At 48.9% G+C, this 16,716-nt stretch overlaps 1 protein-coding gene across 1 annotated transcript in view; it reads right to left on the bottom strand.

The window, feature by feature from the left end:
* The window catches only part of LOC144722286 (angiopoietin-2-like), a 50,188-nt gene that overhangs the window by 18,224 nt on the left and 15,248 nt on the right, over window positions 1–16,716 (bottom strand). The window contains exons 2-6 of the mRNA XM_078600401.1: window positions 15,819–15,959; window positions 6,526–6,647; window positions 4,517–4,749; window positions 3,345–3,472; window positions 685–786 (exon numbers count right to left, since the gene is read on the bottom strand). Coding sequence (XP_078456527.1) covers window positions 685–786; window positions 3,345–3,472; window positions 4,517–4,749; window positions 6,526–6,647; window positions 15,819–15,959 — 726 coding nt within the window. The remainder of the gene's footprint in view (window positions 1–684; window positions 787–3,344; window positions 3,473–4,516; window positions 4,750–6,525; window positions 6,648–15,818; window positions 15,960–16,716) is intronic.

Raw genomic sequence — 16,716 nt, 5'->3', positions numbered from 1 at the left:
CTAATTTAGCCTTGGTAGATTCAATGCAAAAGCTTAAAATTAACACAAGGAAGGTTGTGGAGATGCACGCTTGCAATTGCATTGCGAGATAGAACAAAACACATAGATTAGACAGCAGACGCTGGTTAAAGACAATTTGGGCATATTCTTTGGTTCTTTCGGTAAAGTCAAATTAAAATAACAAAAATAATTATATGTTATTAACGTCGTGAGTTTTGGGTTTTAATAAAATTGTTATTTTATTCTTTTTATTTTAATATTTTCTATCTACGTGACCATACCAAAAGAACCAAATAATATTAATTCCTACAGTCACGAAAGTTTTACGTCACAATTTGAGCAGTTTAGAAAAGAAAGAGGGCTTAACGGCAGGACTCGGCACTCGAGGGGGGACGATGGTCGAACTGCACCTGGGAGGCCGTCCACTGTGGAGAGCGCGCGACGGAATGAGCATTGTGGATCGTGACACTGCAGAACCATGAGGAATGCTGACGGCTTGGAGATGCCCTCATGGAGCAATGGGTTAACTATCGATGGTGGTGATGATAAAATTAATATGGAAGGTTCTGTGTTTAGAGAAACCCAATTTTTTGCCTGTAAAATACACAGGGAGGTGACAGGGACAGATACAAATACAGTTATGTTTTGGTCAAATTCTAACCAAATGTGCCCATGTAATCTCACCAATTTATACTCCTTCCAGGTGCGATGAAAGTCCAGGGAGCCATCTTTCCGGCGCTGGAGTACAGTCCACCCACCGCCATCGGTCTCCATGTCGCAATAGACCTGGACAGTGCAGACGGGGGACCAATGCAGACAAAATTAGCATTCACTTTAACACGTAGGCTTTCGCGAACCAATATTAATCATAATAAAGGTTATTGAATGAGATCGCATACATATAAATGTGTCTTCAACCCACCACTACCCGACACAGCCAATTAGTAAGGTTTGCCATGTGAACAAAATGTGGCGATTACCTATTACTTCAGCACATCGGTGTGATGGCGAGTCAACCCACAGCATTTACAATTCAGCATTCACCCACTATTTATAATCTTCTTGTTTGTTCCCTTCCAGCATCAGCACGACACTGTGCTTTTTTCTTTCTTTCGTATGATTTTTTTTTTATGAAACTGACAACAGAACATCATAGCGATGTGAATTTGGCAATCTACTTGACAGCATCAGAAGCTGCTTGACGTACCGTGTCCGTACCTCCAACAAGACAACCTATACTTCCTTGAACACCTAAGGAGATGATAACTGAAAAGGCTACAGACACACCTCTAATATGTCTGTAATGTTTTCTGCTTCTGATGTTTAAATTCTGCATCTTCATTTTGTTGCACGACGTCCTACGTGGACTCCATTCCCCTCCCAGGACTCTCTTCCCCAACAACCAGGGCTTTCTGTTAAAGGCCCCAGGTAACCTTTAATAAGGGGCCATCCATTTAGTAGGTACGCAAAAATCTGTCAAAACTCGACCCCTCCCCCCCTCCTTGTACGCACGCGGACATTTTACCCCCCCCCCCCCACCTGCGTACGTAAGCCTGACGCACCCCCCCCCCCCCACCCACCTATAGAACGGCCGGCAGAAACGGTCAAGGATAAATACTATGAACCAGGGGCGGTTTCTTCATTAGGGCGATTGGGAGACGCACCACCAATGTCATTCAACCACAGAGTCATGCTAGCCGTCACTGTGCCTCTGGATATAGTCCAATCAGCGTCATGTCACGTTCTGTGGAGTACCGCCTCTTTTTGGGCGATTTCACTCCGGCTGAGAATCGCCCCGAGTGGCCCCATAGACTTACATTCAAAGATGTTTTTTTTCGAACGGGGGGCGCTGCAATGCATTCTCTATGGCTTCCGGGAGGGCTCGCACTAACGTGCTTACGTCATCATATGTAAGCACGTTTCATCCAACAATATAATTTGTCGCCACCTAGTGGAATCTTTAATAAAAGAAACTTGAGTGGATTGTATTAATAGTGAGTATAGAAACAAACAAGATGTATTGTAAGAGTCACTTTATTTTTCATTAATATTAAAGAAGTGAAGTTGGCTTTACATGCTTAAGCTGTTAATTTATCCATTGCATGGGTGGACCTTATCCTTATCAATCATCCAGACATTTGCCCCCCCTGAGAGATTTTGCAGGAGCCGCCACTGCTATGAACGTGTTTGAGCAAACAGATAGTCCACCGCCGGACTATCTAACTCATTTGAAGGCCAATGTAGACACATTATTATCGAGGCTCCACCGCCCCTCTCTTTGAATACGAGCCCATAACACGCATGTTTCTGGGTCAAGCCATGGAGATTGTCAACCAGGGAATAATTCTCTATGAGACAGCCTACCTCACCAGTTAGGTTCAGGCATGCGTTAATACTTTGATTCCATTCGGAACAGAATTGGTTTCATCTTCTTGGTTCTTTCGGTAAAGTCACGTAGAAGGGAAGTAATAAAATAATAAAAATAAAACATAATAAAAAATAAAACATAATAGAATTGGTTTATTGAGGTGTCACAAAAACATTCACAACACAATGAAAAACAAAATAATTAAATTTTGTATAAGGCACACAGTAACACTTTGCTTTGAGTGGAAGAAAAGTGTTAATATGAGAAATTTTATGATATGCATCATAGATGATGATATAATCATTTACAGGTCTTTGTCAATTCGGTTAATATCTTTTTATAACCCTTACAATGCATGCGTTGAATCGCGTGTGTAAAAAACAATAATATATTATTTATGCGCATTCTCTGCAAATTATATATAGATATTATATGTAGGCGAATGGAGGAAACAAAACTGTACAAATAAGACCAGAACTAGAGATGCGATACAAACGAGATGCGAGAAACTTGATGATAAAAGATTAATTGTTGCATAAAATCTGGACCTTGAACAGTGACAATCCATCAGATTGCGACGAGGCTGAATCATTGCATCCCCACCTTTAACACTTTGCCTTTTCTGCCCTAATCATTACCCGAATGATGCTCATTCATCAAATCGACCGGAGGCTCAGGTGGGTGTGGTGGTTTGGCGTATCGTTACATTCCTCTATAACTGCATTCCGGACTTATTGGGCAAAAGTGGGTGGCGATTTAGTCGATGCGTGAGTCCTGTCTGTTTTCTGTAACAACTGGCACGATTGAGTCACACCAGACGCTGGGCAGCCTCGATGACGCCAGTGCCAAACCAAATTAGTACCAGCGTTGGCCAAACCAAATTAGTACCAGCGTTTGCCAAGCTTCTCGGCCTCCCAACGATGTTGTGTGTGCGGCGCGCGTGAGCAACCAGCAGCGCCAGCGGTCGCCAGCTCACCTTGACGGGCTCGCTCATGTTCCGCACCGAGACGCTGTAAATTCCACTGCTCGTTTTCCCCAAATGATAGAGGTCGGCACAGTCCTGGAATTCAGTCTTTACTTCGTCATTGGCACTTTGCTGATTCACTGCGAACAAACAAAAGTAAACAAGGGGCTTGGAAACGGAAAGTAAAAAACCTCCACCGCCGATTCTTGCATTGATCATGCGAGCAGCATCTGCTCTTGCGCATGTAATGGGCAGTCTACAGCCGGCTATTGTCTCTTCATACGTTTATTTGTGCTATATGGAATGTAATGTCTTGTAGTTAAGGTGTTAAATTATTTTTGCCTACCTTCTGGACATTAAATATATTTTCACATTTGTAATTACAGATGAGGATTAAACACCATTGTCCTAATTAAATTCTTATGTGGCTGGCTAATCCTTAGCAAATTTAGACTGCATTTGCTGGATACATAATACATGGGCATTTCACCAAACGCATCTAAGATGGCATGCAAACTCATGAAGCATTGTGTAATATCATGGGAAATGGCAGATAAAAGTATAACTCTGTTGCCTCTCTCCACATATAAATAATAATTATTTTATTCCAGAAGCCAATAGGCCAATGACTAAAACATTTATTTACGTGTCCGAGGTTACACAGAACCGGGTTCTGCTTCACCCTTACCCATTCCAATAATGATGTATACGTGTACATCATTACACATGTACATCACTACCGTCATTGGAAAGGAATCGGAAAAAAATTGTCGGTCAGAAGACGTATCGAGGCTGCCACAAAGCCATGCGGGAGGGCGTCTGGCACAGTTGGGTGCCAGCTATGATTGCGTGCGGTCGTGTCGCTGCAGTTCTCTGCGGTGAGGACAATGTCTTTAAAAACAACGGCGCTACGCCTCCTTAAATAAAGTTAACGCTAACCACTTGCGCGTTCCGAGATTCCGCGGTGAACGAGACCCAAGCCGCAACTTGCAGACGTCTCGGAACAGGAAAGTGTCAACATAAAATTGAATAACCTTGTAAGACGAGTGCCATAAACAAATATCAAGTAAATGCCCCTTTTGAAAGTGATTTTTAGATAAACATAAAAGCCACGAAGGCCACATTAGCGGAGGATACTGCTGCGTCTCATTGCCCGGATGCGGAAAAACCCCGAGATGTGTCACCTGCTGCATGAGTCAGCATGTTGAGGAGGCTGTGCAGGGTGTGCATCATCTCCTGCTGCTGCTGCTGCAGCAGGGAACTGTTCCTCTCGGCCTCCTCCAGGTGCCTCTCGACCTGCGACACGACGACTGCCTGGTCCTCCACCACCTTCTGGAGCTGCCGCTTCTCCTGCACGATCAACTGGAGCTTCATCTCGTGGCTGTCCTGCATCGCTGTGAGCCTCCCTTCCAGCACGCTGGGCAAAAAATAAAAAAAACAGAGTCGTACAGCGGTGACAGTACTGCAGCGTCCTCCGAGGCGTTGACGATCAGACCTGGACACAGATGTAGGAGTCGTTTGCTATACAAAACCAAAGGAAAGAAGAATGTTCTGTAATCATTTTTACAAAATGTTATTGCAGAATCATTTACCAGGAATGTAAAAAATATATATATATATGATACGTTCACATAATAACTGGACCTTAATTTGCCTCTCTGCATTAAAATAACATTGTTTCAGTCCATCAGCCCTTGGGCCTTCCATGAGACCCATAAGGTCCATATCTCCCCATTTAAATGATGCTTCTGTATAGCATTGGTTTGGGAAGCCCACGGGCTGATGGGCAAAACATATGTTGAAGTAGGTAGACACACGGATAATTCTATTGGTTTATTTTGACCCTCTACTCAGTGGCTTGTTCATCACTCACAGATTAACACAATTGCACGGATAGACGTCAGACACCTAACACCATACGTCACTTTTAGTCACATTAATTTGTTCTACTTCACGTCCCAAGGCTAACGGATCAGGGGTGACGTGTAATTAGGGTCTGTAGCTTGAGTCCCGAGACAGCTGATGGATGTATAAAGTTGACAACAGCTTCTAGCTTCCCCTGTAGGCCTTTCAAATCTAAGCAACATTTTCCACATGTGTTTTTTTTTCAAACTCCATAATGACCTGAAATGCACTGCATGTAACATAAATGCTGCCTGAGCTTAGAGATTATGATTTTTTTCAAGGCCAAGTCACTTATGTGTAACACGTCATAAATGTCCCCCAGCTAAATGGCGTGCGACCCAAACCTCTCAACGATGCCACACTTGAGTTCAGATGGTTTGTCTCAACGCCACATTTTATGCTGTGCAATGTAGGGCGCAGCGGTGGCTAGGAGATGTTAACTACCTCGCTTGGTATACAGGAGGTCGTGAGTTCGATCTCGACCCCGACGCCTATATATTTGGAGTTTGCATGTTCTCCCTGTGGTCGCGTGGATTTTTCTGAGGGTCCTCTGGTTTTCCCCTCCATATATAGACTAAACATGCGTTTTAGAGTATTTGGCTGCTATAGATTTCCACCTGATAAGCCACTTTGTTGAACTCTTATTTGTGCTAGCCAGGGTCTTCTGGAAAAGAGCTACATAGCTCAGTGGGGCCTTAACTGATATAATTTAAAAAAATGTTTATAGTAAAAAAAATATATGATTGTAGACACGGGCTCCACTGCTGACGTGGCATGAACCCCATATTTTAAAATTGGGATATCAACATTCTGCACAATAGCACTGGCTTCTCGATGACGTGATAGCATGTCCACCATCTAATGAAGAGACGTCTTGCGTCACCAGAGGTTAAACTTCTTGATACAACAACAAAACAACGAAATAAACGTGAGCTTTCCTGTGATATCTTGAAAAAAGGCTAATCCTGGCTTTGTGCTGGAGAAAGAATGGCAGATTATTAGGGTGACCCAACTCACTCCTCTCTGCAAGGTGCTGATTTTGTCACGGTAATTTTTAGTGAAATCGACGAGGGCGAAAACTAAAAAAATCCAAGGAAGGTTACGGAGAGAGGAAATGAGGCCGCCCACCGAGAGGAATTCAAGGAAGTGCCCAAGTCGAGTGTGTTCATACAAACATTCACATCTGTCACCCAAACTTTCCGCACTCCCTTTTTTTAATTCACAATTTCCATGATCACCTGTGACCAAATCGTAGCCTTACTTGGATGAGCGCATCTGCAGTAGTTACCTGTTTTTCTCGTGCAGGTGTTCAATCGCTTGTTTCTGCATCAGCACCTGCCTCTCCAGCTTGTTCATAGACAGAGCGTTTTCCAAAATCTTCATCTCCAACTTTGATGTCTGATTAACGAGCTGCAGAATGTAAAATGAGACAGACTGTTTGCACATTTTCAATTCCTGTGGGATACATTGTATATAAACGTTTATGTAGAGTCTGCAGACTAATGCCATCAAGCGTGTTGTTATTGCCAATGATGGCACATTGTTTAGCCATTGTGTACACAAGTGTTGCATCCAATATTATGGCATCTTCAGAAGGATGATGTGTGCGTGGAGTGGCATGACGTACACAACACGATGCGTTCAACGAGCTTCACCATTTAGTCAGCTTAACACGTAGGCCTTCGCGACCAATATCATCCATAATAGAGGTGTTTTGGGTTAGATTGCGTGGTCACCACATCTTTGCCTCTACATTAGGAACGAAACAGGTGGACTTCTCCATGAATCTGGCTCTCGTCTGATGATGCTGGTTGTAATTACTGGCGAAATGTCGTGCTTAGATTGTAAATGTTGTGGCTTGGCTTTCCAACACACCGGTGTGCTGTACTAGTAACGAATTGGCACGTTCTGTTTACGTGACGTTGGCTTTGGTGGGTGGTGGCGGGTTTAACGACACATTTATATATTTACGTGATCTAACCCAAAAAAAATTACCATTTAGTGTTGGAGAGATGGATGCAATTGAAGATGAAGTTGGCAGGCACCGAGTTATGTTCCTAGCCTCTAACATCAGTGGTGAGTGATTTACGAAGTGATTCCCCCCCCCCTCCTGTCGTTCCAAACCGACACTGCCAGCGCGGTGAAATATAGTTCATCAATTCCTATGGCTGACACCGTGCATAGAGGCCTTCATCTAGCAGTAGATTGACACATGAACGTGTATATTTTTACTGTTTAGTGCAGGCATCAATTCAGTCGATCATTAACATTCTCTCCTACAGATGACACATTCTATAATGTGGCTATTTTACAGTACATACTTTTTTGTAATCCAGAGCGTTATTTGCAAATGTGTTTACATTCCATAAATGGAAATGAAGTAATATTTAGAATTCTTGAAATTATTTTACGTACAACACAGGGATACGCCATAGACACGGAGCATATGCTTGCAAAAAACATTCCAACATCAACGCCACATCTCGAGAGAGTAGTTCAGATGGTTCAAATGGACAGGGGTGCAACCATTCTCCATTGTTAGTGGTGGATGGAGGAGATGGGACAAAACTTAGAAGGAACCATGCAGCCCTGAAGTAACATCTCCTTTTTAAAAAAAAATATAATTGTATTGGTTTGGTTACGAGGATGGTGTCACAGTGTAATGGGTGGCACACTGGACTTGCAATTCACAGTTCACCGGTTCGATTTGACCCCGGTACGTAGCGGTGTCAACAATCGTACAAGTTTCTTAAACACCTCCGCCCACCCAGCAGTATAAGTGGTGTGACCACTGCTAGTCGCTCGGCAGATTGTCTGGTGGGGTAAAGTGCGGGCACTTTCACCGCTTTCAAGAGGTCTTGCTGGACTGAAAGAATAGGCCAAATACCCTCTATGTTGAATTTCTTCTTGAACTTTTTTCACACCGTACGTAGCCAACCGTGCTAATTGGGGATATGGAAAGGGGTTCTCGAGTGCTTCTTCTCGTGAAAGTCCTTCTGCCAGAAGTGTGTGCAAGAAATATCACAGTTGCACCTTTACCATTTTATTTTGATGGTGGCGAGATGTTAACTACCTCGCCTGGTATGCAGGTGGTCGTGCGTTCGATCCCGACTCTGACACCTGCTGTATTTTGAGCTTGTGTGTTCTCCCTGTGGTCGCGTGGATTTTATCCGGGTCCTCCGTTATTTCCCCCCACTTTTAGAAACACGCGTTTAGAGTTTTTGGTTGCTATACATTTCCACGTGATGAGCCACTTCGTTGAGCTATCATCTATGGCCAGGTCGCTTTTGAAAAAACGCTAAATAGCTCACTGAGTCTTACCTGGTACGATAGTAAAATAGTTCAATCGTTTAATAATAAGGGTTTTCCCCTTTTTTCTGGCAACAAAACTGAAACCTTTTTACAAGGAATCATATCTGCATTAACCACAATACTTGTGGTCAAAATGCAAACAAAAAACACACTCTGATAATATATGCATTGTCCTTGAAATTGATTGGTCCACTCCAGAGACAGCTTTCTTTTGAGCTCTCCGCCTTTTGGCGTCCTCTGGTCTATCACCAATTGAGACGAGGCACAAAAGAAAGCTGTCTCTGGAGTGGACCAATCAATTTAAAGGACAATGCATATATTATCAGAGTATGATTTTTGTTTGCATTTTGACCGCAAGTATTGTGGTTAATGCACACATTATTCCTTGTGTAATAACAGCCATAGAGGGTTCACGTGGGGATTGGCTTGCCGGTCCTGCTTGTAGCCAATAAGGGTTGAGATAGGGACCATGGCCCACGCGTGATCACGACAGGTCATCAGGAGTGATTGGCCTAGCCATTCGGGGGCCCCAGCTAATGGGGAGCCGGATGAGGGGCGTGGTCCCGGGATTGACAGGGAACCATCGAGAATGGTCGAAGCTGTCCATGAACGATTGGCTGGGGGAACCACGTGACGAAGGTATTAAGAGCGAGTGAGAGAGAACGATTGGGAGCAGACTGAAACTGACAAGAGCAGGGTCACGCGCGGACGGGGGCTCGGGGTGCCACGTGCGCGGTGGGGACTTAGTGCGTAGTCTGTCCTCTCTCCGTTGTCTGCCAGCAACGGAGAGTGAGTGAGCAAAGTGTATTGTGGAGTGGAAATAAAAGGACTGATTCCGAAGCCGTCTCCCGAAGGATTATTACACTGGTGTCAGAAGTAATTCTGCGACTGTTTGGACGATCGTCAAGATGTCTAAGCACCTCAGAAAAAAGAACCTGCCCGTGCCTCTATCGGAGGAAGAGGTCGAGACGGATGAAGATGAGCTGTTGGGAGCTACAGCCCTGGTGCCGCCGGCTGATGACGCTCGCCTCGACGCCTCTCAGCGTCGACCGGGGGAGGATGCGACCACCGCAGGACCGAGAAACGAATGGCGGCTGATAGCGGAGCAGATTGAGTCATTGCGCGCAATTCTGCTAAGCCTGGTGACCGCGGTGGCGTCCTCACCAGCCGTGGGTCGCCAGATCGCCGATCAGCTGGACGCCGCGGGAAGGGGTCCTGCTATGGAAGCGGGACCCGCCATTGCTCCTGCCACGCGGGAGGACGCCGTCGTCTTGGGTGGGGCGGCTGCGCCGGAGTCGTCGGCCGCCATTTTGGGCACGCCTACCACCACGCGGCCGCCGGACGCCATTTTGTCTGCACCGAGCGGAGAGCGGGAACGGCAGCCGGAGACGCCCGCGGCACGCGCCTGCCACCGCGGACATCGCCTTCCACAAATAAAAGAATTTATCGCCGGGGGCGATTGGAGTGCTTTTACGTGGCGCTTCGAGTCAGCTTTTAGATCTGTCAACTGGACGGAGGAAGAAGCGCTGGGAGCGCTACCTACGCTGCTCGATGATGTGTCTCTGGGAGTCTTCCGCTCCATCCCGGTGTCCAAGAAGAAGACAATGCGGGATGCGTTCACAGAGATGGCGGAATTTTACGACCCGCCGACATCGGCCACCAGAAAATTTATGTCGTGTCGCCGGGCACCGGAGGAATCGCCGTTGGCCTATCGGGGGGCGTTGATGGCGATGGCCATGGCCGCCTACCCCGACGCAACGGCCGAGCATTTGGATCCACTCATCCTTTCCCGCATGCTGGAGTTGTCTCAGGAGCTCAACATCTCTCTACCAGGGTGCGGCCACGAACCGCTTTCATCGCGGTGGGTGGCGCGCTGCCTGGACGCTAAGTTTAATATCGAGCGGTGGGACCAGATGGCGGCGTGGACGGGGAAACCCGAGATCGACGGGCCGCCTCTGGGGTGGTCTCCGCGACTGGTTGTCCACTGCTCCGATGACTCGGGCGACGACGACATGCTGGCTGCTGCTGTCCCGCATAGGATTCTGGGACGGCGGCTGCGCGACCAGCGGGGCGACTACACGGGCCGACCGCGTGCGAGGGCCGGGTCGTCCGACCACCTGCCGACATCGGCCGCGTGTTTTATGTGCGGCAGACGGGGCCACTTCGCCCGTGACTGCCGCTGCCGACCTCTGCTGTCGCCTCCTCCGCCAAGGGGACCTCCATCTCCTCTACCTACTGCGGAGCTGCAACAACCTCGGGCGAGTCGACACAAATCGGACACCCGGCAGGTCGTGTCACATCACTCATCCACTCACACTCATTCTTACACTCCTAAGGATAATTTTACTTCTCCTGCTCCATTGACACGCTCTGCTACACAGTGGAAGAAATTGGCTCGCAGGATTGTGGCTGCGGCGTCGGGCTTGTCGACGGTACGCGGTACCATCGACGGCATTGACGTCCGTATCTTGGTGGACACTGGTGCATCGGCTACCATCATTTCGCATGTAATTTTTCATTTATTGTCCATTCCTGCGTCGAGAATATGCAAGGTTAATGATGCGTGTGTTGCCGCCAATGGGGGGAGCATGGGTATCTGCGGACAGGTGGATGTGAGCATCGCTATCGGAAATATTAACGCCACAGGACCTGTGTTAATTTCTCGCTCGCTAGCTGTTCCATGCTTGTTGGGTACGGATTTCCTGCGCCGGATGCCGTTGCGAATACGGGTCGACCAAGACTGTTTGGGAATGCCAGGGGGTCGTAGGATGGCGTTCCTGCCTTCCCTGCTGGCCAAGGCGCCTACAGGTAACGCAGTTACTGCTGTAGTTGCGGCTACGGTGGAGGTTCCATCGGGAGCGCAAATGCTTATTCCGCTACGTTACCGAAAACCACTTCAAATGGCAAGGGGTGCGAAGGGCGTGCTATTATCCCCATCGAATTCCGTATCGAAATCTTTTTCTTTGGCGGCGGCACAAACGATCGTGCGCCCAGGTCAGGCACCTTTCATACAGGTCTTGAATGGGGGACCTGATCGCGTTGTTGTTCCGGAGGGATCGGTGCTGGCTCACGCCACTACCGATTTCGCCTCTTGTGAAAAACCGCCGCGCGCTCGGATGCCCGCGGATGGGCCTCCGCATGATCGTTCACAAGAACGCTGGATCGCGGATTTATGCAGAGAGAATTCTTCCTTGTCAAATGAACATAGGAACGCCTTGCGTTCGCTGTTGCTGCAGTACGCTGATGTGTTCAGCAGAAATGATTTGGACCTCGGCCGCACATCGCTTTTGTCGCACCATATTGAAACCGGTGCGGCGCCTCCTGTCTGTATGCACCCTCACCGCATGAGCCCGGCGGAAAGGGAACACGTGCGTGGGGCGGTAGATGAATTGCTGGCGGCGGATATTATCTCGCCATCCAACAGCCCTTGGGGCGCGCCCGTCGTTTGGGTTAAGAAAAAAGATGGTGGTACGAGGTTTTGCGCTGATTTCCGCCGGTTGAACAAAATCTCGGTAGCGGACGCGTACCCCTTACCGAGGATGGATGACTCATTGGATGCTTTATCGGGTGCTAAATTCTTTTCCACCCTTGACCTGTCCTCGGGCTTCTGGCAGCTTCCCCTCGATGACGAGTCAAAAGCCAAAACGGCATTCCGCACGCCGCAAGGCCTCTTTGAATTTAATCGGTTACCGATGGGCCTGAACGCGGCTCCGGCCACGTTTCAGCGGCTCATGGAATTGGTGTTGGCGGGACTGCAGTGGGAAACGTGCCTCATATATCTAGACGATATAATTGTCTTTAGCCGCACGTTCGAGGAACATCTCCAACGCCTTGAGACAGTTTTTCAAAGAATGCGTGCGGCTGACCTTAAGTTTAAACCGAGGAAATGCCACCTCCTGCAACACTCCGTCCGTTACCTGGGTCATATTGTCAGTTCGGACGGTGTATCCACTGACCCTCTGAAAACGAAGTGTGTACGTGAGTGGCCCACACCCACTTCAGTGGGTGATGTTCGGCGGTTTATTGGATTCGCTTCCTATTATCGCCGCTTCGTTAAGAACTTTGCGACGTTAGCAAAACCATTACACGTTCTGACTGGCAAAAATCAAAGGTTTAAATGGGGGGCAGAGGAAGAAAGTTCCTTTATGGCACTTCGGGACCACCTCGCCACGGCGCCTACATTAGATTACCCAGATTTTTCACAGCCGTTCATCCTTGATACGGATGCTAGGGATATCGGCATTGGGGCCGTTTTGTCGCAATGTAAGGACGGGGTTGAGAGGGTGGTGGCGTATGGCAGCAGGGTTCTGTCCCCTGCGGAAACGCGATATTGCGTGACAAGGCGGGAACTTTTGGCAATTGTCCATTTTGTTCGATTGTACCGACCGTACCTGTATGGACGGAAATTCCTGGTCCGCACTGATCATGCGGCTTTGCAATATTCCCTCAAATTGGATCAGCCGTCAGGCCAATTGGCCCGGTGGTTGGAATCGTTACAGGAATTTTCCTTCGATATAACATACCGAAAGGGGGCCCGTCATGCGAATGCTGATGCGCTCTCAAGGCTGCCGCCCGTTCCTCCATGCACTTGCCTGACGGGCACGCACCGCTGCGCCGCACCGCCCACGTCGCCCTGCCCGGTTATGGGGGCGATAGCGAATGAGGACGACGCAGGGGCGAAAGCGAAGGAGGAGGACCAGCAGGTGTCGGTGGACACCGATGATACCTTACGGCTGCCGCACGCGGTCTGGTTGCGCGAGCAGGAGGCCGATGCCTCGCTGTCTCCGCTACGTAAATTGGTTGGGAAACAGAAATCGCAATTGGTGGGCTGGAAGTGGCAGATGTTCCGGGGTAAGTCGGGATTGCTAATGTGTACCGACGGGGTGTCTGACCGAACACGCTTGGTGGTGCCTACTTCGCTTCGCTACGACCTGCTCCGTGCTCTGCACGCTGATAAGTTGATGCACCTCGGCGTCCAAAAGACTGTGGCCGCGATGCAAAAGGATTTTTTCTGGGCCGGTATGACGGCGGACATCAATGATTTTGTCCGCTCGTGCCATGATTGCGCGAAGAGGAAGCCGCCTCGGAACCACTATGTACCACCGTTGCGTTCCATTGAAGTGTCCCGTATCAACGAATTAGTGGCTCTCGACATTCTGGGGCCGTTTCCCCCGTCGGCTAGGGGCAATAAATACCTTCTGGTCGGGGTGGAATATTTTTCTCGATGGCCGATGGCCTGGCCTCTGCCCGACCAAACGGCAGCGTCCATCACCGACGCTTTCTTGAACGGGTATGTCATGGACAAGGGGGCACCTGAAAGGCTGCTCACAGATCAAGGCCGGAATTTCTCCTCTAAATTGCTTAGGGAAGTTTGTGACGCGCTAGGTACAAAGAAAGTTCGCACCTTCCCATACCATCCACAAACAGATGGTATGGTGGAACGATTCAACCGTACCCTTTCCGCTATGCTTTGTCACACGGTCAGTGAAAAGCAAACCGATTGGGACTTGCACATACCAGGCGTCTTGGCGGCATACCGCATGGTTCCGCACACGTCCACGGGATACTCACCGTTTTTTTTTATGTATGGCCGTGAAAATGTTCCACCCATCGATGTGCAACTGGGTACGCCGAGTAAACTACCGTCCCGCTCCCTGCCTGACCACGTGCGTGACTCGCTTGAATGAGTAACGGAAGCACGAGAGGCTGCCCGGTGTGCGACGGCCCGTGCTCAGGCAAGGAATGAATGGTACGCGCGTCGATCGCATACTCGCATGCCTTGGTCAGTGGGAGCCCTGGCGTGGCTCCACTGCCCCCAGGTACCGGCGGGCACATCCCCTAAACTGCGGGGGCCTGTGACGCTCGTAGATGTTCGGAACTCGCAAAGTTCAATACGGCAAACGTCGGTGGTATGTTCATTCCTCGCGACTTAAACCCTATGTTGACGCGCGTGTCGGTCCTTCATCCCCAATAGCTGACCTCCCGGGTTCTGCTGGGCCGACTACGCCGCTTGACACGCCCGTTGATCCCAGGGGGGACTGTGTTGTGCCTCCTGCAGATGAACAAGTTCCGAGGGCTGAGGAAGCCCCCGCTGCCCCCCCTCCAACGGGGCCTGCCCTGGACGTGACCAAGCACCAACAACCGACTTCTTCTTCGAGCCTGCCACCTCCTGTCCATCCGGAAGCAAAGCGACCTTGCGCTGGGAGCGGAGAGGGTCCCGCGTCGCATACGCGGTCGAAATCTCTTCCGTTTCATTAACGTTTGATCGTTCGCTGATTCCCTGTCGTTACCGCGCTGCAGGGGCGCCCTAATGTATGTTGTGATTTTTGTTTATTATTATGGGTGACTGTTTAAAATGTTGTTTGGCGCGGGAACGCCGGTTCACCCTCAAATTGTTAAACGCACCTTGGTGCCCTAATAAGATGTTGCGGAATTGGTTCTTCACCCTTTTCCCAGCCGAGACGGCTAAATTTTTTCACCGGGGGGGGGGGGGGGTGATGTAATAAAAGCCATAGAGGGTTCACGTGGGGATTGGCTTGCCGGTCCTGCTTGTAGCCAATAAGGGTTGAGATAGGGACCATGGCCCACGCGTGATCACGACAGGTCATCAGGAGTGATTGGCCTAGCCATTCGGGGGCCCCAGCTAATGGGGAGCCGGATGAGGGGCGTGGTCCCGGGATTGACAGGGAACCATCGAGAATGGTCGAAGCTGTCCATGAACGATTGGCTGGGGGAACCACGTGACGAAGGTATTAAGAGCGAGTGAGAGAGAACGATTGGGAGCAGACTGAAACTGACAAGAGCAGGGTCACGCGCGGACGGGGGCTCGGGGTGCCACGTGCGCGGTGGGGACTTAGTGCGTAGTCTGTCCTCTCTCCGTTGTCTGCCAGCAACGGAGAGTGAGTGAGCAAAGTGTATTGTGGAGTGGAAATAAAAGGACTGATTCCGAAGCCGTCTCCCGAAGGATTATTACACTTGTAAAAAGGTTTCAGTTTTGTTGCCAGAAAAAAGAGGGGAAAAGCCTATTATTATATTTTGGTACTGGCAAAGTAGGTCTAATGATGTAGTTCAATCGTTTTAACAGTTTGGATTGGACAGTTATAAGCAAAAATGCCACGACCACACTCAACGGAGGAGGCACACGTCAAAGTGGTTAATGGTTAAAACACACCGCGGCAGGAAGAGAGGACAGCTGCGAGCTCTGCTCTGCCTTTCCCCTCCTGTCAGGTGTGTCTCTGCGGACACCGTGCTGGCCGCCTCACCTCTCACCTGCATCTCGATGTTGGCTATCCACTGGTTCTGCTCATGGCTGTAAGCAAACAGCATCGAGCCCACATCTCCGGCTTCTTCGACAGAGAGGTTGTGCAGGAAGCCTGCCTTGCCTGCGTTCTCTTGCACGCGTGTTTCCAACTGCATGTGTCACACGTCCCAAACAAACGACACGGTCCAGCAGGTCATTCTTCATTCGTATTATTGTTTTACATTTGTTTTTATATTTTTTTAAAACAGGGCTTTCTTGAGCCCTGTAAAGTGGTAGGCCCTTTCACCAGCAATGCAGGGAGCCGTGTTAGTGAATGCAGGGCTGAATGTTTATTTACCTGCTGTTTGAAACAAAATACTATAATTGTGCTATTGGCGTCATGAAATGAAGCATCAATTCAGATGTAAAGGAGAGCCAACACAAGGTTGCAGGAGGTTCGTCTTTTAATCCTTTTCTCCCATCCACACCTGTCCCCAGCCGTCTCAATCTCGTTCCCGCCAAAGCTCCCCTTCTTCCCGCCCGTTCTCCCCTTATATCTCCTCGCTTACTCCTCCCCCTTCTCCTGTCACCGCCCCACTAACCCTCCTATTGGTGGGAATCCTTCCTCTGACACCCCTACACAGACATTTCACAAAGCAGTGCAACCCATGTGGCAATAAAACGGCCCGCAAATCCCGATATTTCACAGGACTTCTGAAAGATCCTTCAAGTATGGAATTTTTTTTATTTGACACAGCAGGGGGCGTACTTTCCCACACGCTCTTCCAAGAAGTTGTCTTATGCCAGTGATAGCCATATTTTTTCACGCTCGTTGCTGGAACTTAGCCAAACCATGTGGATTCATTGGTTACTGGGATGAGGCCATGAACTGGCTGCACAGACCAGTTTCAGATTCATTTCAGGATC

This window comes from Lampetra planeri, chromosome 14, assembly GCF_965212315.1.
Source record: "Lampetra planeri chromosome 14, kcLamPlan1.2.h2, whole genome shotgun sequence".
Classification (NCBI taxonomy): domain Eukaryota; kingdom Metazoa; phylum Chordata; class Hyperoartia; order Petromyzontiformes; family Petromyzontidae; genus Lampetra; species Lampetra planeri.
The sequence above is the reverse complement of the archived record's forward strand: the minus strand, read 5'-3'. Positions and strand labels throughout refer to the sequence as shown.